The sequence below is a fragment of the Lichenostomus cassidix genome, chromosome Z, assembly GCF_008360975.1.
Source record: "Lichenostomus cassidix isolate B80296 chromosome Z, HeHo_3.0, whole genome shotgun sequence".
Lineage (NCBI taxonomy): Eukaryota > Metazoa > Chordata > Aves > Passeriformes > Meliphagidae > Lichenostomus > Lichenostomus cassidix.
The window spans coordinates 28,193,576-28,220,315 of NC_139511.1; the positions used below are offsets into that span (position 1 = coordinate 28,193,576).

Consider the following 26,740-nt stretch of genomic DNA (forward strand, 5'->3'; position numbering starts at 1 on the left):
ATGACATATTATTAAAAACTCAGCCCCCCTGAGAAGAATGACAGCCTCAAATACTTGAATGCTGGCAACACCAACTTGCAATAATCTTCAGACAGCATTGCCATAAACCCTTTAATGAACAGCCTCTGTCTTCCAATCCCTTGATGGCCTCTGTGTCCTTACAAAGAACCAGTAGAGACTGAAGCAATTCTGCCTCTCTTTCTGGGATGGAAAATCTTCCCTATCTGTCAGCCTCAAAGATCTTACCTCCCCACGGAACAGAAAATACAAATCTTGCAGATGATCACTGGAAAAGTCAGAGATGATGTACGGAATTCCCACTTCTGTTGCTGACCTGCTATTTTCACTAGTTTTTGCTTTTTGCCCAAGAGGTTTTAGGTTAATCAGATTTTGCAGCAATTGCTTTGGTATCTAGGCATAAAGGATTTTATTCATGATCCAAAACTTAATGATACACACGGGCCTTGGAAGCCTGTTCTGTTAGAAACAACAACAACAGCAAAATAACAATTTTAATTTTTTTTTAAAGGAAGTGACCCAAAGACTCATTACAGGACTTAGTCTCACAAAGAGGAACATAATTGAAATGCTTTTATTACTATTAATTAACCATATTCAAAAATGAAAATTTCTATCAAATAATGAAACATCTAAAGCTCTAAGGAAAGCACTAAGAGGTTTTAGAAATGCTCTGGCTTTTCCTACCATCAGAATCATCTACTATTTTGTGGAGTCATGTAGAAACATGGGCTTCCATCTTCAAAAGCCAAACTACAAATATAACTTTGTTCTGCCTAACTCAGTCTTATGAATCTCTCTGGCCAAAGATTTGAAAACAATATTATGAATTAATGTCCAGTTGCACATGAACCGTTTGTTAAAGCAAATCGTAAGTTCTAAAAACTAATTCTAAAAGAAGAACTTAGTGCAAGTGAATACCATGTGGTATTTGTGCTGAACAGAGAACAGGCCAACCTGGAAGAGATTTTGAGCAATAACTCAAAAGTAGTGTATGTTGTAGATTACACACTATTTAGAGGTATCAGGTCAGAGAATAGCAGGTTTAACTATAGCGGGTCCCTGGAAGTCTTAACTGTTCCAGTGAAATCAGTAGCAGATGAGCCAAAGCCAGGATCTCTGTATTTAGTAATAATTAAAAAATAATCCTACTCGATCTATCGTGTTTGCTAGACCCTGGGGTCCTGATTTCTCCTGGTCTGACTGTTCCAGCTGGACAGTGTATGTAGGCAGGAGGATCTGCCAGCACAGGTCAGTGTGCAGGAATCCAACCTGCAAACAACCAGGTGAGACACCATGGGCATTTTCTATGTTTCATCCTTCTCTATGAGTAGAGCTAAGCAGTTCAATTTTCACTCATCAGAGACTTGCTTCTCTGCAGCAAAGCCAGCAAGTAACTTGGTTTGTTCTGAAGTAAAGCCAGCAAGTAATTTGGTTTGCTCTCAGCCTGAGCTTTCTTTGGGTAAAAAGAAAACATGACTGGTTTTCTTTTACTCCAACTCTCAGTGGTTAGCATGTCTCCTAGCCAGTGCTCTCCAAGACCTCACCCAGACTTGCAGAATATTTACATTTCTTCCATGTAACTCCTCTCTACTATGTATGTAATTATTTTCCTGTAATTAGATACTTTTTAGTTTACTGAATTGTTACGGAAAGTTTCCTGTCTGACCATCCAGGAACCACTCTGGCAGGCACACTCAGACCACGTGAGCTGGAACGGAGGTCACTTCACAATGGGTGGCTTCAGTGAGCTGACGGGTGCCCTATTCGACTCCCTGCACACCCCACTCTCACCCAGTCGCACCACGTTTCCTTATGGGCTGGACCCCAGGTTTCCCATGGCAGACTTTCAGACTCCTGGATTCTTACAGCAGTTTAATTGTGGTGCAGCGGCAAAATAACAGCTCCAGCTGAGGTCTCCAAGGAGGGCCCCGAGCAAAGCAAATCCTAGGTTTTTATACCCTCACAGTCTAAGTGTGTGAAAGTCTGGGGTCTTCCAGCTGAACCACTGGCTCCTGCAGTGTCTCTCAATGTCTGCTCCCCCGGCTGGGCCACAGGGCCCTGTGCCCTTTGTTGGCTCGACACCTGGCCCCTTACTTGTGGCTCCTGCCATCCCGAGCTCAACCTGCAGCTCCCTCTGCAGCTGCCCTCTGAGATACCTGCACCAACTGTATGCGTGAACATCACTCAGGCCCAAACCGTACACTGTTCTGCCGGTAAACGCTAGACACTGACACACTCTCCACAGCACTCAGCTGCGGAGGTGATGTAAATTACGTCCCCTAGGATGTCCTGTACTCTGATACTGTTAATATTGACGTCATGATATTGATCTTGAGCAGCTTCTAAGTCGGCTGTTTCTGCCAACAGCAAGGCCAGAGAGCTCTCCCCTTGCCAAGAGAACAACAGGAGGTCCCACTCCTATCACACGGCCACGAGGGTGAGGATGCAGTCCTGTGTGTCAGGTGCTCTCCCGGGCGACACCTGTTCACTTCCGGGCCCAGGCTTCACTGACAGCACCTCTGCACTCCTCCGAAGCCTGAGCAAAAAGCTGAGCTGGGAGCACGTGGAGCACTTTCGGCTGGCACAAGGCACATCGCAGCCCGCAGCCCGCATCCCGCTGCCCATATCACAGTGCCCGTCTCTCCCATGGCTCTGCCAGCAGCATATCTGGCCTTGACCTCGGTACCACCATCCTACCCACCCCTCCACACTCACAGCGCTCCCTCTCCTCCTCCCACATCCAGGGAAAGGGGCTGGCCGAGGAAAGCAGCGGCTCTCTACGGGGCCAGGGCTGTGGACAGGAAGGGGAAGCCCGACCGCCCCGCGCCCCCGCTGCCCGGCTGGCCACCGCTCGCTCGTCCTCCCTCCTTCGCTTCTCGCCTGTCGCTTCTCGCCCGTCGCTTCCCGCCTCCCTCTCGGGCGGCTGGCGGCCATCCCGCCGCCGCTCCGGCCTTGGGGCGCGGGGAGGAGCCCGCCCGCCACCGCCCCTTCCCTCTCCCTGCGCCCGGCGGCCCCTGACGGCGAGCGGCGGCGGCGGTGTGTGCTCCTCGGTCCGCGGTGAGTGTGGCCCCCGCCGCCCCACTTCCCTCCCGCCCGGCGCCGGTGGCTCGGGCGCCTGGCGAGCCGCTTCCCCGGCCGCGGCGTGCCCATTGCCGGCGGCCGCGGGGAAGGGTGGAGGGGTGGAGGGGCGCCCCTCGGGGCACAGCCGGGACGGGAGCGGGCCCGGGCGGAGGGCGGGGACCGGCGGCTGGCAGGGCCCGGCGGCGGGACGGGGGATCCTGCCGTCTGTCGGCCTCGGCCCCCACGGTGGGGGCTGGAAAGGGTATTTGGATGCTGATGAGGGAAGGCGGCTCTGGCGGAGCAGCCCCTGCGAGGCACCATCTCGCAGCAGCGGCGGCAGAAGCAGCGGCGGGCTGTGCGGCCCCCGCCGCGGCTGCGGGCCCGGCTAGCGAAATCGGGTCTGTCCAGCAGCCGGCTCGGGGCCGGTTCACCGCGGGGACAGGGGGCGGCCTTTGCGGAGCGGAGAAAGGGCAATCGATTTAGCTCGAGGAGAAAAGCGGGCGTGTAAGCGTTGTGCTGCGCTGTCCTCATCTAGGTGAAGCTTTCACGTTAAATTTTCTTACTGGAACGGCTCGGGCTTTGTCTGTTGCTGTTTCGGTAGTATCTAAATAGTAGAGGAAGCTGTAAAGTGTACGTATCAAGCACACATCGACTCCTCTGTGTTGCAAAAAACCTCAGTAGGTCTGCAACACAAGTGGGATAGGGAAAGGATGAAGAAAATAATTGGAAGGTGATGCCTATAGAGTGTCAGGTTTTAATAATTTTGGGTGACAAGATCTGTTTCACGTTCATGGCACCGACGGCAGGTGCAGGTGCTGTGTAACAGTCGTGGAGGTCGTAATGCAGGTGTTTGCCTTCTAACCTAATTTTACTTAGGACTGGCTGTGGAGATGTTCAGTTTCAGTATCTGAAACAGGTATATGTTTGGATCTGTCCCTGTTCATGTTCAGCACGTTTCTATGTTTCATAACACCACCACAGTTCCCATTTATTTTTTAACTGAAGGTTGTACTTTGATATTTGATTTCCAGCTCTAAAGCTGGTGAAGGTGGGGGGAGGGGGATGAAGGGGAAGACAGAGAAGTCTGGACTTTAGTGTTTTTTAGTATCAGCAGGAAACTTGGTCTAAAACAGAGGATTCTCTCTCCAAACAATTGAAATTGAATTAATATCTCTGAGCACTCAGTGCTGTTGCTATTGTTCAGACTGGCTTTATCAATCCACAAAACCGAAGTAAAGGAAGACCACCCTAGAGAAATATTAACACTGGAATGTTTATTTAGTAATGCTTTGCTTAAAAGCAATTGTACTTCATCAGAATGTCCTAATAAACTTCTGGGGATTGTTACTGCTTCAAAGAAAGTATGAGGAGTGTAATGGGCACAGAGTAGGAAGTGCAGCTGAGTCTTGTGCCTTCCAGGATCTGTGGTGTGTGTAGGAGTTATTAGGAAAATTCTCAGCGCTTTACTAATCTCAGACTTTATAAAACAGAGGAGATTCCTGAAGAAGCTTTCCATGTATGAAGAAGTCTCATCACTTAACGGTGCTTTACAGAGTATGTCATGCAGACTGTTGCTGAATTGAAAACACCGTAGGGCTTTCAGACTACCTGTTTTTGTCATATCAAATTTGTAATTTAGCACTTTTCTTTCTCTCTGGTAGTCTTTGGCCAGTGGATGATACACTCAAACTTTGATACTATTTGGTGAAGTTTTTATAGTAATGGTGCAAGAGCCAAAACAAAAATGCAGAAAATTAGAGGAATAATTTTTGAGTTGTAAGAAATGGGCCAAATCTCTTTTGCTAGTGTTTTCCAGCATACAGTCTCACTGCAGGATTTTACCATGTTAAGAGCTGGAGGAGCAATCCACTTAAGCTAAGCAGAAAGATATGAATTGAAGAGTAGTCCCTTTTTATTCTTGAAATATAAGGAAGGTAGAGAGGAGTCTTAATTTCCAGTCTGCTCTGTTTGTGTGAAAAGGAGATAAATTTTTTCAGGGTTTTTGGCTTCAGTACTGCCTTAGGGATTGATGAATTCAGAAGATTTCCTCTGGGTATTTGGCACTTCCTTGGAAGAATTGGGACATCACACAGTTCTAGGGTCAGGGCTCCAGATGCTTGTGAAAGAGTGTCTTAATTTTGGTTGTTTGGGCTTTTTTTCCCCCTTCCTTTTTTGTGTGAAAACTGTTATGAAAAAGTTGATGTAAAAATCTTTAGTGAAACTTAATTTGCCTTCCCATGGAGTTTGGCCACTAAACTCTGCTAACAGCTCGTTTGAGTTAATGGAATTATATCAGACACACACTTGTTCTGCTTAGAGACTGATGCCGTGGGTGTTTGAAAGCTGGATTCATCTACATGAATAGTTGAATAGCTGCTGCGATTGTAGGCAGCAGTTTTTTTGGTGAGAGAAAATTATTTTTATTTCCAGACCACAAGTTCAGGATTTGTCTTGAAATGGTGTGAAAAGTTAGGACTTTCCCCTGACAGTGCCAGATTATTTACAGCAGTGGTAATCCTCTCATCAGTTCTTCACCCTGAAAGGAATCCTTGCACCTACATATCTCTGGTAGCTCTGACGCAGTTCATATTTCAAGTTGCAGAAAAGGAGTTTTAGAGCTGCAGAGAGAGCAGTTTTATAGAGCTGGTATAATGGTAATGGCATGAGTACAGAGCTGATTCACAATACTCTCATTTTGTTTGCTGTTCCCATGCACCTCTGCTGCATTTCTTCACCCTTCACAGGAGTCTTTGGAAACTAACAGACCAATACTGAGATGTCTTTTAATTCTGCCTTCTGAAATTGAAGACAAATTTCAGACCAAATATTTGTGCACTCTTAGAGCACTCTCTGTATTCCACACTTCTTGCAGCACTTACATGTTGGTTTTAGTTTTTTTCTAACAAACACTGAAAGCTAGTTCTTTGTTAAAACTGGTCCAAGCTACATATTTGTTAATGAACAGTCTAAGAGTACTAACATAGGGTAAAAGAGCAGCAAGTTTGTACAGAGGTAGGAAGTAGGTTAAAGTTCAGAGTTGCTCTTTAAGGAGGTGGGAAAAAAATTGCAAGGCTTCATTTTTCAGTGCTTGGTAGTCTCCAGATAAGCTTCCCTTTATTCTCAGGCATAACACTGCTCGTTTTCCTGTAGCAAAAAGGAAAATCTATCTCTGTTTTTAACTGGTACACTCAGTGGTGAGTGTGCTGACAAAGCATTTCCTTAAAACACTTACACCTGCTTAATTATTATCTGGATTTTGTTAGGACTAGGTCGCATTTCAGAGGCTGTCTGAGAGCACATGAGAGCACATTACATATGTGTGCTTGCCTGGGCTACCAAAAGCAGGTGAGATCTATGCAGGAGAAGTGTTTTGACTGTCCCTCTAAGCTGTAAGTGCACAGTAACTGTGTTGGAGTGAGGGAGGAGGTAGCATTTAGCTTTCTGGAAGGATGACTTGAGGGAGTTTAGTCTCTGCATCTTGGAACTGGGCATGCATCTAAACTGCCAGTTCACCTGGAGGTGGAGTTACTTTAAGACCTAAATGTTTGATTTCACATACTTGATCTCTGAACTAAACTCTTATTTCCAATATGTCCAATACAGCACTGCTAACAAAGTGAAATAGAATATTTATGACAGCCTGTCAAATACACAGATTCTAGGAATATGCAATTGGCAACCTGTTCAGTGCTTTGGAAGTGTAGCACATTATGGATCTGAATAAACAAGTATTTTTGTGTTGCAGTCAAAAGTTTCAGCCATCCAGAGAAAGCAGGAAAATCTGCAATCCAACACTCTGTTTGTTCCAGTACAGTGTTCCTCTTGAGCTTTAAATTTGAAATGGGTTCCCTAAAACTTTGCCTAGAGATAGTTTAAAAAAGCCTCCCTTTTATATTACTGCATTTTCTTCCAGTGTAGAATAATGGTGTAGTTTATACCATCAGAATAGTTGCTCAGTCATCAAATTGTTAGTGGACTTCTCTTTAAGGATCTATGTGTAATGATGGACTTTTCTGTGTGATGAAGAAACATAAAAATTCTTTTTCCAGTCTCTTTAACCACTGAGATCTCCTCTCTGTGACGAGTGCAACAGTGTATATTTTTTTATATAATGGCCTTATCTGCCACAGGTAGACTAAGTGTTAAATAACAAGAGCTTCTCTTAATCAAAACAAGAAACCTATGTTCGTTGCAACAGTAATTGCACTCATCTGGTCTTTGTACATCCAGAAGTAATTATAGCATTTTATGTTTTTATGAAACAAGACTCTGCTTGTTCTAGTTCTGGTGTTGAAGTCAATCCAAATGCTGGGGGCCTGTGTGGGCTTGAGGGTTTTTTTGGCTTTTTGTTTGATTGCTTGGATTTTTGCCATTTTTTGGTGGGTGGGTGGGGTTTTTTGTTGTTGTGTTGTTGTGTGTCTGGTCATCACTATCTATCCATCCATTTATCCAAGGTAACAAAACATTTTTCTTAGGCAACTTGGATATTTAAACTAAAAAAAAATTCTGCCAGAGAAATGTATTTATTAGGATTTTCTTTCCAAACTGACTTGAATTATACATGGATTTACTTACTGAACTTCTACTACTTTAAACAGCTGACTAATACCGGAGAGGTTGCCTTTCCATATTAAAAATGCAGGCTTCTGTCAACATGATTAACATGGATATTCTTCTTCCTTGGTTTTCAGGCAGGGTAGGTGTGCACAGAGCATGCTGCAATTTCAATATGATGGAAGTTCCTACATGCTGGACCTGCTTAGAGATCTTTGTTCATGGCTATGCCATCTATAACTTAGATAAACTGGAAGTAGTCGTCAGCGTTTCCAGTGGAGGCCCACTGCTGACTAGAATGTGAAACCATGAGAATAGCTATGTATATTTTACAGGCTGAGGGAAATAGAGCAATAGCCCTTAATTAAAGAAGTGCTGTCCAGCTATATGTAACTGCTAGTAACGTCCCAAAGTGCATGCTCAATATTGTGATAAAGAATTTATAACTCAGTAGCCTGCTACTCTCTGCTCCAGTTCCCTTTAGATCTTTTAAGTTGCTTGCTTTTGCTATTTGGAAGTGCTTGTTGCAAGTTTGGCAGCTAGGTACAGATACATACAAATGTAGTCATGTGAGTGGACAAAGCCAAGGGAAGTAAGTTGTGGGAGCAGGAGTGATAAATGCAATGGAAAGTGGTAAGATCAGATTCAGCATGGATGGAAACTGTGTTTTTCAAGCGAGGCCATGAATGTTGCCTATGTCCTGCCTTATCACCAGGCAAGGACTTTTATTGTGATGGTCCTGCCAGATCACCTCTTCTTTTCCCAGTTTTTGATTAGAAGTTTCGTGGCAGAAACATGATACTTTGTCATTTCTTTACAGATTTCCTGCAAGTATCAGCCAGTCTGAGCCATCCCCCCTTTTTTTTTTTTTTGATGACTGATAAAATAGCATCTTTGCTTTGCCTGAGTGTAATCTTATTTAGCATGTCTAGAGTCTGGTAAAATGTTCAAATTAAACTGTTTCTTTGCTGAGTATGTGCTTTCCAGTGCTGGCCAAGAATTTACCCACATTTCAGGAAAAAGAGCATTTACTACTTGAAATCTGTATTAGTTAAGATACTAGGTGTTTAGTTTTTTTAGTTTAGAAGAGATGTCTAAAATTAACCTCTTACCATTAATAATGTAGGCACTCTTTCATAATTGGAAAGATAGGAACTAGGAAACAGAGACAAAATAGAAAAAGCAATTGTGGAAGCATGTTCCCTTTCTCTAAGTGAGATTAAATATATGTCTGTACTAAAGAGCTTAATAACTATGGCTGTTCTGTTCTGACATTATGGCCTGAAGCTTAGAGAGAAGTTATCTCATCCAGAGCCTTTTTCTGTCCTTTTTTCCATTCTGCAGGTCAAACAAAATAGTCTGTGTCCTTGGTTTGTCCTCAGGCACTTCTATAATAAATGTGATTATAACTAATCATGAGTCTTTTGTAAATATTTCTGTCATGCACTACAGAAAGAGCATGATTTACTGTCAGCATGTATTTTAGCAGGAGAGGACTGTATGCTACAGTTTTCTCTTTTTCTGGATGGTGAGAGATGGGTGGGATACTCTGACATGCCTAAAAAAACCCAAACCAATAAATATTGTTGATAGTATGAATTTAGTTACAATGAATGAGTGTAAGTGCAGCTGTGTTTTTTTAAAAAATAATCTTTTTTTTTTGTGACATGAAAGAAATTGCTGCTTTTAGTCTGACTAGCTGTATTCAGTTTCACCTTCAACTCTAAAGACAGTAGAATAGTATGTTATAATGTGATGTCTAAAACAGTTTTCAGACTTTTCCTCAGATATGATGAGAGGCTAAACACATTTTTCCCTCTCTATGACCTTCATGAGATAATTTCTGCAAGTGCAAAATTACAGGATATATTATGATGTTTTCTCAATTCCATTAATTTTAGTAAAATTTATTTGTTGTCATTGTTCCAGATTACACAACTGCTTTTAAAGGGATCTGAATTAGAGTCAAGGAGTCACTGTCAATCAAGAATGTGCTTTAAAACAAAGTCATTTTCCAATCAATGTTGTTGTGATGTGACTAGTACTGTGTTTATGATAGATACTCAGAAAAATTAAAAGAGCTGAAGATTTGAAAGCACACACACAACATATATTGGAAGTCTCCTGTGAATGTTCTTTTCTTCAAAAAAGAAAAGATTTTAAGTTACTTACTTAAATCCTTTTTGTGGAGATCCACATGAGACTTTAATATTCTTTGAACGTATCTGATGAAGTTGATTAACTAATAATAGAAGACAAGGAAAGAGGATGGACAGATACCTTTTTCCTTCTGTCCCCTTGGACTCGTGCATGTTTCTTATGTCATGATCATCAAATGGTGTGGCCTTCAGGACACCACAGAGATCCCCACAGACAGTGCAGCCCGTAGGCATCTTTGCGGTGATCTTCTGGTGCTAGTAAACATCTGAGGTCTCATGGTTAAAGCTGAGTTAGCTGGCACATTCAATATAGATGAAGTGAGGAGTATTGTTGTACTAAGATTTTGTTTGTTCAAAAGCTTTTTTAGAGTGTCACAATGTAAAACTTGTGTTTCCAGAGAAATTTGAACTGTCCTGCATTCTGTGTAGAGATACAAACAGCAAGAGTCAGCTGTTGTGGCCAAGGGTTCATTCTCTGCTCTAGAGGGCAAGATGTTGCATTGGCAAAAAACAGCTTCCTTTTTTTTTTTATTTTGGAAGTTATGGCCTTATCCAAATAAATTTGGCCCTCTGGTATTCATGGTTACAATCTTTCTGCACTTCTGCTTCTCTCGGAGAGAGACAAAAACCAGCAATCAGACTTTCTTGTGGTGAGCTGATGTGCAGTCTGGGTGAATTGAGGTGCATTCTAACAAGAGATTGAGTGTGGTGGCTACTGCATTGGTGTAATGAGGTGAGTGGAAAACAATATTGATAGTTAGGGAGCTCAGATTTAAAGATGATCAGCACTAGTGTGGGTCATATTGTGGGTGTTCTCAAAATTTTAATAGTAGGCACAGGAAGGGCTAAAATAAAGCTGTTTGGTTCACATCATGCTAGTCATGCAACCCTTTGAGAAGGTTCCAGTACTCTGAGATTAGCTCAGTTGGTCAGAGCATAGTGCTAATAATGCCAAGGCTGTGGATTAGAGCCTCATATGGGCCATTCACTTGGACTTGGACTCGGTGACCTTGTGGGTCTCTTCCAACTCATAGTATTCTGTGACTCTGTGTCAGTAATGTGATGCCTTTTTTTTGTTTTTTAATTGTTTTATTATTATTACCCAGTTGAACTGTTTTTATAGATTTTAATCAGCTGAAACCACTGGAGTCCTAGGGCTGTGTGCAGTGTTTGCAGAATTGCACAAACACTAAAGAACATGTGTCTGCATAACTGGAAAGGGGAAATAGCTTGGGCTAGAATTGCTACTCTTTTCCAAGGTCAGGATGAGCACTGTTTGTGTAGGTGGCTTTTATCATTAGGAACCTCTTAAATGAGGTTCTGTCTTCCTGCGGGCCGCAATGTGAAAATCCTATTCTGCATCTTCAGGTTTGAATAATCCCCAATTTCTTATGCAACCTCCACACAACCAGTTTTAAGGTTGTTGGGCAGAAGATCAAGTGCTTGTTTTTGTATGTCTGAGCAGTATTGATGTGGTCATGCACTGGCCATGGTCAATGTGTGTGACCCTGCGCGCTGCACCAGTCCCAGGCAGACAGATGTCTGCTCACCCATGTGCTAGCCTATGCGTATTTACATATCTGTGCCTGCAAAACATGAATAAATACTCTGTGCTGCAATCACAAGTTAATCTGTATCAAGTTAATAAAAAAGTTAACCTGTATCTCTTGCAATGATTACTTAAAAAATTTTGGTATACTCCGTGTGCAGAGTATTACCCCCAGGTATCTTTTTGGCGAATCATTAGTTTGAGTTCTGTGCTGTGGCCACTCAGTTTATAATTTACTGTGTGGAATTAGTAGTTGGTATGGCTGAGACTTCCCCGACTCTGTAAAATTTGCTACAGCAATGCTGCTAGCTGGTATTATTTCTAGATATTTTACTTCTTTTTAGGTATTTCTGCATGACTTCCAGACTTGAAACAGAGTTGTTCATATCAGTGTGATTGGGCAGATGAAAAGAACTTGTGATTAGGCCTTGGTCAGCCCACAGTTTGTCTTCTTTGTGTAATTCACTGATGAGAGATTAGTACTGAAGTATCTCATACTGTGAACTAAAAAAGCTTTGTACAGGGTAGAGGGTGATGTCTGGTAAAGTAATGTTAACATTACTTTACATGTAGATAATGTGTCATAACATCTTGAATTTGTGCTATGATTTGTCAAGACATGGACTTGGATGGAAAATGTTAGAGCTGCAATTTATACTTGGATGAGAATATGTGAACTGAGTACAGTGGACTCATGGTCATATCAAATTAATGATCTGCTTTATCTGTCAGGGGATATCCAAATATTTTCTATCTACAGCTACTCTTGGACTTTCCCATGAGAAATAAATATTCATAAAACAAAGTTCTCATATTGGAATGCAAAAAAAGTAAATCTCAACAGGAGGGTAGCTGGCAAGAAGAGAAAGGAAGAAATTAATTTTGATCACACTCGGTCTTAGAAGCTCAGAGTTTGGTTGGAGGAATAGCTAGTAGTTCATGCTGTTTAAAGATGATGACGCCTAAAACTTTAGGGGCTTGTATGCAGGATGAGTATCTGCAAAGCTGGGAAGAGGAGTTTCAGAAAATAACTTGTAGATGGGAATGTGAGAGGTGATACATTTGAGCTTGTGTATGTGTTTGCAGTCTGTTCATTTGCCAGCCTTCCAGCTTCCCTGGGCATTCAGCTTTTTATCTAGAAACATCTATTGTTCACTGTGAAAGAATTCTGGAAATTTTTCTTTCTTTTACGTTATCTTGCTGCTTTACGTCCTGGACCTTCTTTTGTCACTATTTCTGCTATCTCTCGTTGGTTGTTTTCAAAATACAAGAGTTTCGAATTTCAAAAATACTGGAATACCTGAAAAATCACCCATAAATGTATTCCACATGGTAATAGTTTCTGAACATTCAATGAAACTGGCAGATGAGATAAATTAATTAATTCTTTGGCCTTCCTTTGTCTGTTTTTAACAACTACTGGATTTTGTGCATCCCTTTGCATCAGTCTCCAAGGCCTATTGTGCATATCTCATGCCTTGTTGTGAGTTTTCTTGTTTGAAAAATTGGGGCAATAGAAGATAATGTTACTTGAATGAAGACAGGAACAGTAGTCTGGGAAAACATCAACAGATCTGGAAATCAGGCCTGTGATTATCTCTCTTCTAAAAAAATTTCAGTCATGACTGGGCATGTTGCCAGGCACTGCAAGAGAATTATTCTTACTATTAAATTGTTAGCTTGATCCTTGGCACGTGTTGGCCTAAGCCAATGCTTCAAGAAGAGACCTGGGCAGAGTTCAGGTCTTCAACATGTTCTGGGAGGTGTTCCATTAGGTAGTTTGCATGCAGTAAACCTTTTCTGGAGATTAAGAGATACTTCTATAGTGAATTTAGGCCCCTCTCTGCTAGTTGGCCTTGATATGGGGAATATCTTGGGGTATTTTAACTTGTAAAAGTGAACCCCTTAAAGTCCTATGCCCCAGAGGAATGCTTCATCCAGTAAACCATTAAGCCACAAAATCCAGTAATAATAATCAGTAAGCAACAATAAAAAAAGAACTATAATTTTCCAACTAAAATTATGTTTACAATAGAGTCTACATAAATTTTCTTTTTGGTGGTTGACCCTAACAAATCTTTCTGAAATCAGGAGGGTTCCTTTTGTCTCCGATAGTGTTTGTAATCTTAGTCTGTAATACTTTCTGTCTTAAAACGATCGTGTTTCCTGGTTTGATTTAATTGTTTTTAGTTTTGAATGCAAATGTCTGTCTCTTTAGCTTTAGGTCAATGCCACTCTGGTTTTGGCTGGGATACAGTTAATTTTCTCCCTAATAGCTAGTTAGGAGCTATGTTTTTGGTTTTTGCTGGAAACAGGGTTGATAACACAGGGATGTTTTTGTTACTGCTGAGCAGGGCTTACACAGTGCCAAGGCTTTTGCTGCTCCTCACCCACCCCACCAGCGAGGAGGCTGGGGGTGCACAAGGGGCTGGGAGGGGACACAGCTGGGACAGCTGACCGCAGCTGACCCAAGGGATATCCCAGAGCATATGGCATCATGCTCAGCATATGGAGCTGTGAGAAGAAGGAAGAGGGAGATGTTTAGAGTTACGGTGTTTGTCTTGCCAAGTCACCGTGAGGCGTGATGGGGCCCTGCTGTCCTGGAGATGCTTGAACACCTGCCTGCCCATGGAAGAGGTTGATAAATTTCTCATTTTGCTTTGCTTGCAGGTCCAGTTTTGTTCTACCTATCAAATCGTCCCTGTCTCAACCCATGATTTTTTGCAATTTTGTTCATCTGATTCTCTTTGTGATCCCACCAGAAAGGAGTGAGGGAGTGGCTGTGGGGTGCTTAGGTTATGTCTGGGGCTAAACCACAACACTTGAGAAATGGGACTATGTTGTCTTGGTGGTTTGTGAATCACAGAGGCACAAATGGCTGTCTAGAAACAGCGTAAAAAAGAGGATAATGAGGACATTATACTTTCTTCCAAAAATGGTGTCCAGAGAAGGGCTACAAAGATGGTGAAGGGGATGGAGCACAGGGTCTGTGAGGAGTGGGGTTGTTTAGACTGGAGAAAAGGAGGCTCAGGGGAGACCTTGTTGCTCTCTGCAACTCCCTGAAGGGAGGGTATTGCGACGTGGGGTCAGGGTCAGTCTCTTCTCCCAGGCAGCTAGAGACAGGATGAGAGGACATGTTTCTCAAGTTGCACCAGGGGAAGTTTGTATTTGATATGAGGAAAAATTTATTCCAGTCATTGTGGTAGGCTGCCCAGGGAAGTGATGGATTTATCATTAAAAGGTGTGTGTGTGGATGTAGCACTTGGGGACATGGTTTAGTGGTGGATACAGTTGGACTCAACGATCTTAGAGCTTGTTTCCAACTTTTGGATTGTATGATTCTAAACCATGTGGTGTATCCAGATTTTTCACAATACTCTTACCTTCCTTCAGACCTTTTATCTCAGAGGATGTGTTACAAGTAGATTTGTAGTGGAAAGGGAATGACTGACAGTACCTTTTCCTCTGGTACAGGCCTTTGTGTGTGGGACAGATACATTGTATACGGTGGGACATGTATTTTGTATGCAGGACAGACGTCATGAAAATGTCTTTGATTTTTCTTTTGTTTTAGGGACACTTAAGGGTCTTCAACAACCATGAGCAACCCTTTTGTACGGATTGTGGAGCCACTGGACCCGAAACAGCCTCTGAAGAAGTTTTTTAATCTGACCAAATTGGAAGATGTGAGATATGGTATGTGGACAACATAAGGGAAGCATTTTGTTAACACTAGTGAACCGAAGAACCTGAACAGAATTTGCCGCATTAGATGATACTTGGTTTCTGGAGAGAACTGTGAATTCAAAAGGGGAATCTCGAGAACCAAATTTTTGCAAAATTTAATTCTTGAAATTTAGAACTACAGAAATATTGGCAAGATCACAGTAGTATTTTCTCAATGTACTGTGCACATAGCAGTCTTGTTTTCCCTGAGGGAATGAGGACAGCTAGGCAAAACTAAGAGCACAAGTTTTCTTATATACTGTTAAGCTGTCTTGAAAGGCTGGAAAGGATCTAACACTGATATGTATGACTGAACCAATCAGGAAGATTTTTCAGCTTTAAAAGTAGTAGTGGCTAGAGAATCCTTTCTGAGGAGGCTTTTTCTTTAGTTCCTCTGACTAAGGTTTCCCAAATCTTTCAGTGGTACCAGTAAAAATCTTTGTGTCTGTGCCATTGACTTAGAAAGTGAGTATCTATAGCTTTGAGTTGTCTGTGGTGGGTGGTTTTGGTGTTCCAAAATGGAAATCGGTGGTTGAGGAGAATTCAGGGAACAAGAGGAAGAACATTTTCTCTGAATGTCGGCAACACATATCCATTACAGACTCGCATAAGTGAGAAGTCAAATAATGTCAGATTTGGTGTGTGAAAAGCAGAGATGAGTCTGAAGGAATAGACAAATATACATACAGTGTTACCAGTTGATCCATTCCAGTATTCCGAGAGTGATAACCTCCAGATTCTTTGAAGAAAAAAAGGATGCAATTCTCACTATCCAGCAGAAAAAGGGAATTGCTTAGCAGTGAAGGACAGGAGAAAATTTTAAAAAAACCCAAAACAACAACAGTAACAATAACCGCCAAAATTTTCAAACAAACAAAAACCCCCAAAACAAAACACCTACCAATAACCAACCCAAATGATTTTGAATTACTGTGTCCTGAATAATAGATGGGGTTTTTTTACAATAACAGTAATGAGGTCTCTCTGTGGTTGGGACTTTTGTATCTTGGGAGCCAGCTTTGTGTAGAACAAACTTCTCAAAAGATTTTGAAATATAAATACTCTGAGAGGCAGTCAAACAATTATTACAGTGGACCAGAGGAGGAAGGACTGAAACATGTTTGGGTTTTCTCTTCACGCACATGGCTTGTAGTAGAGCCGTCAGGACTGCTCCAATAGTATTTTGTGTCGTCTTCCAGAAATAGTTCTAATTTGAAGTAAAAGAAGATTTATAGATGCACAGTCTAACTTTCATGCAGTTTCATTTTCCATCTCTTGAGATGAAGAGACTGCATAAACCACTAAAGCTGTGCTTTCCAACATGTCAGGTAGAAAACTGTGTTTTTGTAGAGCATTGATATGTCTGTGTTCAGTGACGAGGGAGAGCAAACTGCAGGAAAATAAGGTGAGCACAGCATGTCTTCAGGGTAGCCTTGCTGTGGAGGATGGAAAAGCTGTGGAAAAGTCCCTCAGCAAAGATGTCTACTGTCTCACAGAAGCTAAGATAATAAATATGCTCAAAGCATCAATGAGTGGAGCAGGTCAGTTAGTCCTGATGTCCTTGCAAAGCTGAAGGCTGGAAAAGGGGCTTTGATAATTTGGGCTAAAGCTTTGTGAGAATATGGGGGCAGAACTTGAGGACCTGTCTGCCCCAGGCATGGAACTGTGCATTTGCTGACATATGTCCTAAGGTAAAAACTGAGTTTGTTCCTTGCCTCTTACCCGTGCAGCTCGCCTGCCATTTTCCATTCGAGTCCTTCTGGAAGCAGCGATCCGTAACTGTGATGAGTTCCTAGTGAAGAAAGGAGATGTTGAGAATATTCTCAACTGGAAAGTGATGCAACACAAGAATGTTGAAGTGCCATTTAAGCCTGCAAGAGTTATTCTGCAAGACTTCACGTGAGTCTGATGCTCTCCAAAGCAAGGAAGTGGGGCTTTTGAGAGTGCAGCAATGCTCAGCTTGGGGTAGAGGGGTGAGCTGAGGGGAAGAATAGCAGTGAGATATTTGGAAAAGCCTTTTTCAACTTTCCTGGATGTCATGCTACAGACTACACTTGAAGAGGCAGACACTCAGGATAAGAGCATTGAAAGAAACTCTTCTGGGATGGTGAAGTAAATATCTTTACAAAACTTCAAAGCAGGAAGAAAATGAGATTGATAAATTGCATCCAGATGAGCAAGTGTGGAGTTTAGAAGGTTTATTCTTTGAAGGGGGTATTGTCTATTGTCTATTCTCTCTTTTTTTTCTGTTTTTTTCTCCTTTTTGTTCCCCAGGGGCCCTTGCTTTCAATTTGCTATCTATTTCAGTTCTCATTTATAACCCACATCATTACATCCTCTTCTGAATGAATATTATTAAAAAAATATATTTTTGGGGACTTCTCTGCTATTGAAAAAATAAATGTATTATTTTTCCCAGAAATGCAAATTGAGATTCCTGCCTAATGGACTCTGAAAACTGGGCCTTGTTATTGCAGTGAGTTCTCAGGTGTCAGTAATAATCATGTAATAGTCTCTGTTCAATGTGAAAAGTGAATTTTTAGGTGGAGCAATAGCATCTAACTGTTTTAATACAGCATTTGACTTGCAAGTCCACTCACTGTTCTTTGTATCTCTGTCCTCTGTCTTTATGAAATATTTTATTTCATTGATGGAAAGCCCAGTGCTGCTATGCTGCCAGTTGATTTTCTTCCTCAAGAGTAAAGTGTCTTAGCTGTCATAACTTCTGTTTTGCATTTTCACAAAGGTTGTCCAAATGCTAGAGACCCAGTACACTCCAACTTCTAAAGACATTAGAAAAAATTGGCAAAACCTCAAATGAAAGAAGTGCTGATTTCCTAGCTATTTTTCGTTCATTCACTGTTGTTAATGTTTTGAAAAACTGGAGGAGAGAGGAAGCTGAACTTTGAAGCAAAGATTCCTTCTCTTACTGCTCTTCTTTCTTGTCCCCTACTCCTGCTGAGTTTTAAAAATTTGCCTATAAGTCTGCAGAGCAACTGCATTCCTGAGAAATGAGCTCTTGGACAGGCCTCTGAGGAACCTTTTGAAAAAGGCAGCTTTGGCAACTTTCCAAAAGCCATACAACAATTACATTCAGGTTGTCCTGGTTTAGAATTCTCTAATTTCCTAGTTAGGATTATTCTGTAGTTACCCTGAGTTGGTCTAAGATGGTAGAAGGATATTGTGTCCATTCCATAGTGTGGCCAGCAGGAGCAGGGAAGTCATCCTTCCCCTATACTCGACACTGGTGAGGCCGCACCTCGAGTACTGTGTCCAGTTCTGGGCCCCTCAGTTCAGGAAGGACGTGGAGACACTTGAGCGTGTCCAGAGGAGGGCAACAAGGCTGGTGAAGGGCTTGGAACACAAGCCGTATGAGGAATGGCTGAGGGAGCTGGGGTTGTTTAGCCTGGAGAAAAGGAGACTCAGAGGTGACCTTATCACTCTCTACAACTTCCTGAAAGGTGGTTGTAGTGAGGTGGGGGTTGGTCTCTTTTTCTGGGCAACAACTGACAGAACAAGAGGACACAGTCTTAAGTTGTGCCAAGGAAAATATAGGTTAGATATTAGGAGAAACTTTTTTACAGAAAGAGTGATAAAACATTGGAATGGTCTGCCTGGGGAGGTGGTGGAGTCACCATCCCTGGACGTGTTTAAAAAGAGATTGGATGTGGCACTCAGTGCCATGGTTTAGTTTAGTTGAGGTGTTAGGACAGAGGTTGGACTCGATGATCTTGAAGGTCTCTTCCAACCTGGTAATTCTGTGATTCTGTGATTCTGTGATTTGTAAGCTGGCAAAATAATTCTTCTGCTACTTTCTTTCTATCCTTCTCCCTCAAATTCCCCTAGATAACATAACATAGAATTTCCTGTTTTTCTTGTAATAAGCATATCCTGGGATGTCAAACTGCTGAACAACATCAATTAAATGTGTCCAGGTTAGGTAATGTGTATCCTTTCTCATGTTTATTTTTTGTAAACATTCAGGATTTTCAAGGTAAAATTCAATGGCAACTACAAAGCCTTTACTGCTCTTGTTGCATGGTTTCTGATATTTTTAAAAATTATAATAGCTTCCTTATGGTCAGAGTTGAAAACATAAACTCTTACTGCTTTTAGCTGCTCTTAGAGCAATGTAGCTTTTTTGGTGGGTTGCTCACTGATGCCAGATTCTTAAGAGCACATCAGAGAACTCTTTTTGTCTCAGCAGTCAGCAAAATCAGATAGAAAAGTATGTGAGAGGGTTTTCTATGCTGGTTGAACATATCATGGTAGAACATACCTCAGTAGTAGCTGAGAATACATGTCCAGAGCTTCTTAGAAGCTTTGTTAAAAAAATACGAAAATGTGTATGATCTCTTACATAGGTCAAGTGTTGAAATGCCAGAAGTTCTGGTTACTACTCATTATTTGCTTGCATTGAAAGTAGAGGAGTGGCGTTTGCTTTGCATGTGGCAGTAGGTGTCCTATATCTCAGGGTGGTTTTTGGTTTTTTTTCTCTTTTCGAAATTGTCTCACCATGCCTATTTTGTTTCTGTTGTAGTGGGGTGCCTGCTGTGGTTGACTTTGCTGCGATGCGTGATGCTGTGAAGAAACTTGGTGGAGACCCTGAGAAAATCAATCCTATCTGTCCTGCTGATCTTGTGATAGATCACTCCATCCAGGTTGATTTTAACAGGCAGTAAGAATACAAAAATCACTCTTTACTTCTTAACGGTAGTAAGTACACTGAATCCAGTTACTGGTCATCAAGGTATTTCTGCTGGTGACACTCTTAGCATTTGTATTACAACATCCCAGATATTAAGAATTTTTAAAGTTCGACTGTTGTATCAGTTGCAGTGAGTTAGGGGACAGTTTTGTTCTGTCTGTGGTGCATCTCTGAGCAGCACAAGCCTGGACTAAATGTTGATAGAAGTGGACTCAGTCCGGGCTTGTGGTTATTGTACTTTTCTTTAATAACACTGCATTATTATTAATGGCTCAGAAATAGTTTTTTTCCACATTCCCTTTTTTGACCCCATAGGGGTTTTTGGAAAGGACAGATGAGAATATTTCCTTTCTTCCTCACTTCTCTAAGAAAAGAGCTGATCTACCCTAGGCTCAGCTCTGAGGAACTGCTTTCTGCTTCAGTGCCTCCAAACAAAAGAGTGTAAGGTACTGCTTAATAAAGCCCCTGTGAGTCCAGGGAAGAAACGTAGGGCTATTCAGTCCTCAGCGTGATACAAAGATACAAAGACTCACTAACATTCACTAGACCCACAGTGAAATGTTAGACCTCTGTGTAGAGGTTCTTCTACCCTCCAAGGTACATAAATATGGACCTACTGAACTAATCTTCCAAACAGATCCTGCTGTTACATGTTTTATGATGGTTTCCTTCCATCTTGAAGTTTTTTGGTCTGTGGTTACTAACTGTTATTTTTTGTCATAGCCTTATCTTATTTCTATTAGGCTTATGAACATATGTAACAAAATAGAGGTTTTCTTTTATATAGAGAACATTGGCTAGATTTATGCTTCAGTTCTTCCAAACTCTGCAGACCTAAGTTAGGCAGCTGATTGAAGTGAAAGATGTGTTAACACTGTCTACTTTGAAACACAGAGCCTTCAGGCAGTACTGTATTGCAGCGACAACCTTTTTAACTGAAGTTGCAGGACAGTTGTGTTCCAGTTTCCTTTACTGCCTTGCTGATTGCTTCTGACTGAGGTGTTGGAAAAGTCACATTTCTCTAACATGGAGTGTTGCCTTTCTCAGGCTACGACTTTTAGGCCTGCCAAATGTAGATTAGTATTCACATTTAAAGCAGAGTTCAGGTATTACTTCTTAAGATTTCTTAAATCCTTTTCATTGGTTGCCTGTAGTGATATTAAAAAGATGCAATGGATCAGCATTCACATTAGCTTATAAATATTTTCTTTCAACCTTTGGGTATATCTGACTAGATATAAATTCCATGTAGATAGTTTCCGTTCTGACAGCTGATTATTTTCACTTGCAGGTCAGACAGCTTGCAAAAAAATCAGGATCTGGAATTTGAAAGGAACAAAGAAAGATTTGAATTCTTAAAGGTACTGACAAAAATAATCTTATTTGCATGAAGCGAAGGTCAGTGAATGAAAGTTCTTCCAGTGCTCATGTTGAAAATTTTTTATTCGAATTCCTTTGGTTTCAGTGGGGATCTCGAGCTTTTAAAAACTTGAGGATTATTCCGCCAGGCTCTGGCATCATCCATCAAGTGAACCTGGAGTACTTGGCAAGAGTGGTGATGGATCAGGACGGCTACTATTATCCAGACAGTGTGGTGGGCACTGACTCACACACCACCATGATTGATGGCTTGGGAGTGCTTGGCTGGGGTATGTACAGCAATGTATCAGGAGAGGTGTCTTGGCTCAGTGAGCTGTGTTTTGGGCTCTGGTGAATTGACCCTGGCTGGCAGGTTAGCCCCCACCCAATTACTTTCTCACTCCTCCTACTAGCAGGATGGGGAAAGAATAGTGGAAAGAGTAGTGGAAGTGCAAATGCAAGATTAAACTAATGGATAGAGACAAAGCCAGTTTAAGTGAAGGGGCGTGAGTGTAGGGAAAGGAGATTGAATAAGTGGTGCAAAGGCAGTCACCACCTCCCACCAGCACAACAAAGCCCAGTCAGTCCCTAGACAGTGGCTACTTTGGAATGCCCACCTCCCAGGTTTGCATTGACACTGTGTAAGCACTGCTTAGGAACAGCTAAAACACTAGCGTGTTATCAACACTGGTTTAGTCACAAATCTAAAACATGGTACTTTTATGGGCTGCTCTGAAGAAAAGTTATCTCTGTGCCAGCTAAACAGTTACATAGCCTAACCCCAAACGCAAGTAACCTGATAAGGTCTCTTACAGTTACATAAGACTTTGTAACTAAGCTCCCTGTTCTGATAACTGCATCATATGATTTCTGCTACACGTGTTGGCTTTATTTGGGATTTTTATATATTCTTTTCTATTCTGCATTTAAATCATGAGGAAGTAGATAAGGAAGATATTAAATAAATGAAGGGGATTGTATCACTGACCATCCAGTTGTTCTTGTGTCACTTGGCTACTTTAAAAGTGTTGGATTATCCAAAAAGTACTGCAAGTACTAATCTACTAGGTGAAAGGTGTTGAAAATTAAATATGGCTGGAGAGACATTATGAAAAACAGGACTGTGAAGTATGTTCTACTACCAGTACACTGCAGAGTACTTGTTACAGGAATTATTATGAATAATTATTGAGTGGTGAACTGCAGTGCTTGAATTATCGAATAAATAAGTAGTGATGGAGTGGGAGTATTTCCAGTCATCCCATACAGCAGCAAAGACTTCAGTTGAGCCTTTATTTTCCTGTGATACTGTGATAGGATGACTACTGAAACTGCTGTTGTACAAATATGGAACACATTTTGTTTTTGAAGAGTATTTTCTAGTGATTCATGAATGGAGCCCCACATGTCATAGGACTTACTGGTTTTAATACCCCACCTACACTACTGCAGCAATATTGGTTGATTGAGTCTTTCCATCAAGGGTAAAAGAATTCCTGGTTTACAATACAAAGATAAACAAGTTCAATGTGTTTAAAGCATGACATCTTTGGGATTAGACACATCTCTTATTCTATATTTTGTTGCAGCGTATGCATGGAGCCATCATTTAGATGATGTTGTAGCACTAAAAGTTACTTGGAAGAGTGTGACCCTTAGCTTCATTTTTTCTCCAGAATTTGAAAAGTATGGCTGGACACAGTCTATAGTGTTATGTATATTCAAAATGCATACTCTTGGATCCAACATTTTTTTCCAGAGGCTGGTGATGCTGAACTTGCTTAATGACTGTCAGTAGCAGTCAGTCAGTTATATCGATTTACTTGATTGTTTAAAAATGATTCAGTGAAAGAAGCCAGTGAATGATTTGATCTGTCACAGCATTATCTTTTGAATTAACATAAGTATATAATTTTGAATTTAAAAAATAAGGAATTATTTTTCAGAACCATTCTTAGATTAAGTGGGGAAAAAGGATTGGAGTGGTGATTTGGCATTTGTAAGCAACTATTACAGGCATTTTGTTGTAGCTCAGTATTAATTAAGCTAAACAGAAAGTGGAAGGAGATTTCGAAGGAGAAGATAAATATATGAGGGAATTTCTACAGGCAAAAAGTTATAAAACTGCTGCTAAATGCCAAATTGCTAGATAATAAACATCATGGGTTTATTAGATTGTGTATGACTATGACATCTTGATACTTTACCTTAATGAATTAGCGATATTAAGTAGTAGCTGGAATTCTGGTAGTGAATATGTGCTTATGGAAAGGTTCCCACCTATACATTCCCAAACCCTGTTGAAACATAGAGGACATAAGGGAAGATATTTCTGCCTTAGCAAGTAGGTTTTCCGTTAATATTCTTTAGTAACATTTCTTTCTTTAAAAATAACTTCTGAGTTTTTGTTTGATGACCAACAGTCATAGTCTGCATATATTTCACTCACAGCACATGATGTTCAATGCCATGTCAGTGGTTCCTGGTCTGTTGCATTGCATGTTTAAGATATTAAATAAAACTTTTACATTTGTTATTGTAAAAGCCAAGCACCCTTAAAATAAGTTACTTAAATTCATCTAATACCCTATCTAATGGCTTAGAAACAAGGTTGAAAATATGAAACAAAATAAAATTTAAAAGCCCAACCTTACAGAAACTGTAGCAAAATGAGGAATGCCTCTTAGCTGAAGAGTTGGGTTGTCTACTTTCTCTCCGTGTTCACACCTTAAATAGAGCAGGCAACTGACTTCAGGTGTTCATCTCTGACACATTAGTATCTTTGTGAATAGTCGCATTGTATCCTTCCTGTTGCATGCAGGTGTGGGTGGCATTGAAGCAGAAGCCGTGATGTTGGGCCAGCCGATCAGCATGGTGCTTCCTGAGGTAGTTGGCTATAAGCTGGTAGGCAACCCCCAGCCACTGGTAACATCCACTGACATTGTGCTCACCATTACCAAGGTAAATTACCCAGGTTTGATGTTTTTCCATTACTGCTGAGAGCTAAACACATTCTGTAGGATAGAGCCGTTTTATGGAATGCTTAAGAACCCTGCATGTGTTTCCATGTGGACATTTTGGACTTTTTTAAAGCTTTATCACCATCTGTGGATTGGAATCAGATGATTAAGGACAATTTTCTAGGCAAATCTGTTTCCCAGAAGCCAAACAAAATGTATATTGGGATATTTTGGAGCAACGGTGCTTTTTCCTCTGCCTCAAAAAAACCCCTGATGACTTGTTTTTTGAAGTCCCCACTTAAAATAAGGCAGTGTAAAGCCTGAAAACCAGACAGTATGCATTGCAGTGTGATTTCTTTGATGTGCAGGTGTTTGACTCCTGTCATATGTTCATAATATGTTTACTTGCTCTGTGCATTGTCACTGCATAAGAGTATTACTGGGTCAGCATTATTGTTGTTGGAAGTCAGAAATCTGGTACTCAAGTTCATAATGGGGTGCTGTCTACAGAGAGACCTTCAAATGGGGAACGTCAACATTTTTGTCATTATTTTATTCAGATGCTGTGTGTGTTCAGTTTGACTCATGTACTCATGCTGTTGGTCCTCCCTGTTTTCCCATCTACCTGGGTTTGCTGGCTGAAGACTCCCCACACAGTTCTCTTCTTAGAACATCATGTTGAGATAAACACAGTTGTTGTAAGATAGAATCTAGTTTAAGTGAGAAGAAGAGCAAGTTTTAGAAGGAGTACGTCCTTATGTTGTACCTTATTATTGAAACTTTACATCTCTGTGTCCTCATCTTCATGATTTAGTTTACCAAAAGCTTCCTGGTTTCAAATGACTGTAGAAACCTTCACAAGATATTTCTCTGAGTCAAAATCTTGATTTCATAACAGACACGCTCATGTTATTTGACACATAACAGTGACACAGGCACTGTATTTTTGTGACAGCACCTTCGCCAAGTTGGAGTCGTGGGTAAATTTGTGGAGTTTTTTGGTCCTGGTGTTGCCCAGCTGTCAATTGCTGACCGAGCCACTATTGCCAATATGTGTCCAGAGTACGGAGCAACAGCTGCCTATTTCCCAGTGGATGATATTAGCATTGGGTACCTGATACAAACTGGTGAGTGTAGGAAACCACAAGTTAAGGGGTGATTGAAAGCAGGACTTCAGGTCTCTATGGTGTTAGCTGTGGGATTGAGTTAGGTGAAGCTTTGTGAGCTTCAGTTCATTTTTTTTATCGATACTTGCTTATTGAAGCTGCTTTTTACATTTAGAATCCATGTTTAGGAAGAGCTGAGTGTTTGACTTTTGGCAGCTAAATGTCTGCTTAGCCTGCCTGAACACAGATTGTCCAGATGACAGAAATAAGAACCTAAGATTTTGTTCTGCAAAAGTCACTGAGTCTGCTCAATTGCTTTGTTTTTAGTGAATCTCTACTATTTGTCTTGTGAAAGGGTCTTGTAGTGCTATCGACAGTGTGAACAGTGATATATCCTGTTATGCACTTTTTCTTGTTCTGTCACATGGTGGTTCCTCCATTTCACTTGCATTTTGTTTTTGCTGTATCTGGCTGTCATTTTAGGCCGTGACAAAGAGAAGGTTATGTACACGAAAAGCTATCTTGAGGCTGTGGGAATGCTAAGAGATTTCAAGAACTCCTCTCAGGATCCAGATTTCACACAGGTTAGAAACTACTCTGTGTTGTGGCTTCTTGCTTTATGCCCTGTCCTATGTTATTGTGACCATTGTTTGTTTTTCACAGAAATTAAGAGATAGTCATGGGATTCCTTATCCTTTGGTTTGGTCTGCACAGCTGTCTTATTTTAAGGCCCAGTGGAATGAGTCAGCTGGCTCTTCAGGTGTGAAAACTTGGGTGTAGGTATAGATTGGCTCTCAATTTACCTCTAGCTGGTGCAGGTTCTGCAGTTTGTTGCATGGAGCTTTGAGAAGTCCTGTCCAGACTGAAGGACACTGAAGCGTAGCTGTGGAGGTAGTGTGGATGTTGTCTGTGTAAGCCTTGTTTGCAGTTTTACATTTTTTCTGTTTAGCAAGTTATTTTACTGTGTGAATCAGGAGCCTTAGAAGCCATGTGTGGTAACCACAGACCACACAAGTAGTTTTCTATGCAAGAAAATTAAGGTCTTATTTTGTGTCCCATAAACTCAAGAATATTCCTGGTTTTCTCTACTGTGAAACTTTACCTTGTAACTTGTGTCTGGGTTTGCATGATTATTCAAAAATTTTAGTAGATTTGGAAAGAGGTAGCACACTGTGAAAATGAAGTTAGAATATGGGTGAGGAATAGATGAATAATCTGGTTTGGTTTGTGTCAGTACCAGTATTTCTTCACATAATTTTTTTTCCTGCTGCTAGCATGCAAAAAGACGAATGAAAAAATAATTTATAATGTTTTGATGCTTTAGTCATATTGGGTTTTTCAGTAACTGTAGTACTTTTGATAGCCATACCTGTGAGCTGGCAACATCTGAAAGTAGAGCTGTTCCTTTTCTTCTGACCTTTCCTTTCTCATGTGTCTTCAATAATTTCTGCAAATAAAGGTGTGCAGACTTAGCAGAGGTAACCATAGCTGTAGCTTACCTGGGTTCTACTTACCAGGCAGTGCCCAACCACTCTCTG

General features: G+C 41.2%; 1 protein-coding gene across 2 annotated transcripts in view; it reads left to right on the plus strand.

Annotated features, from left to right (window-relative positions):
• The first annotated feature begins 2,917 nt into the window (after window positions 1-2,917).
• ACO1 (aconitase 1) overlaps window positions 2,918-26,740 on the plus strand; it is a 36,667-nt gene continuing 12,844 nt past the window's right edge. Inside the window, exons 1-9 of one of the 2 annotated variants that reach the window (XM_085042696.1) lie at window positions 2,918-3,078; window positions 14,918-15,039; window positions 16,800-16,968; window positions 19,610-19,747; window positions 21,069-21,138; window positions 21,243-21,426; window positions 23,958-24,097; window positions 25,052-25,223; window positions 25,686-25,786. In XM_085042696.1, coding sequence (XP_084898822.1) covers window positions 14,943-15,039; window positions 16,800-16,968; window positions 19,610-19,747; window positions 21,069-21,138; window positions 21,243-21,426; window positions 23,958-24,097; window positions 25,052-25,223; window positions 25,686-25,786 — 1,071 coding nt within the window. In that variant the 5' untranslated portion in view covers window positions 2,918-3,078; window positions 14,918-14,942. Of the gene's footprint in view, window positions 3,079-3,318; window positions 3,617-14,917; window positions 15,040-16,799; window positions 16,969-19,609; window positions 19,748-21,068; window positions 21,139-21,242; window positions 21,427-23,957; window positions 24,098-25,051; window positions 25,224-25,685; window positions 25,787-26,740 lie in introns of those variants that run through there. The other variant, XM_085042697.1, reaches the window with a different exon arrangement.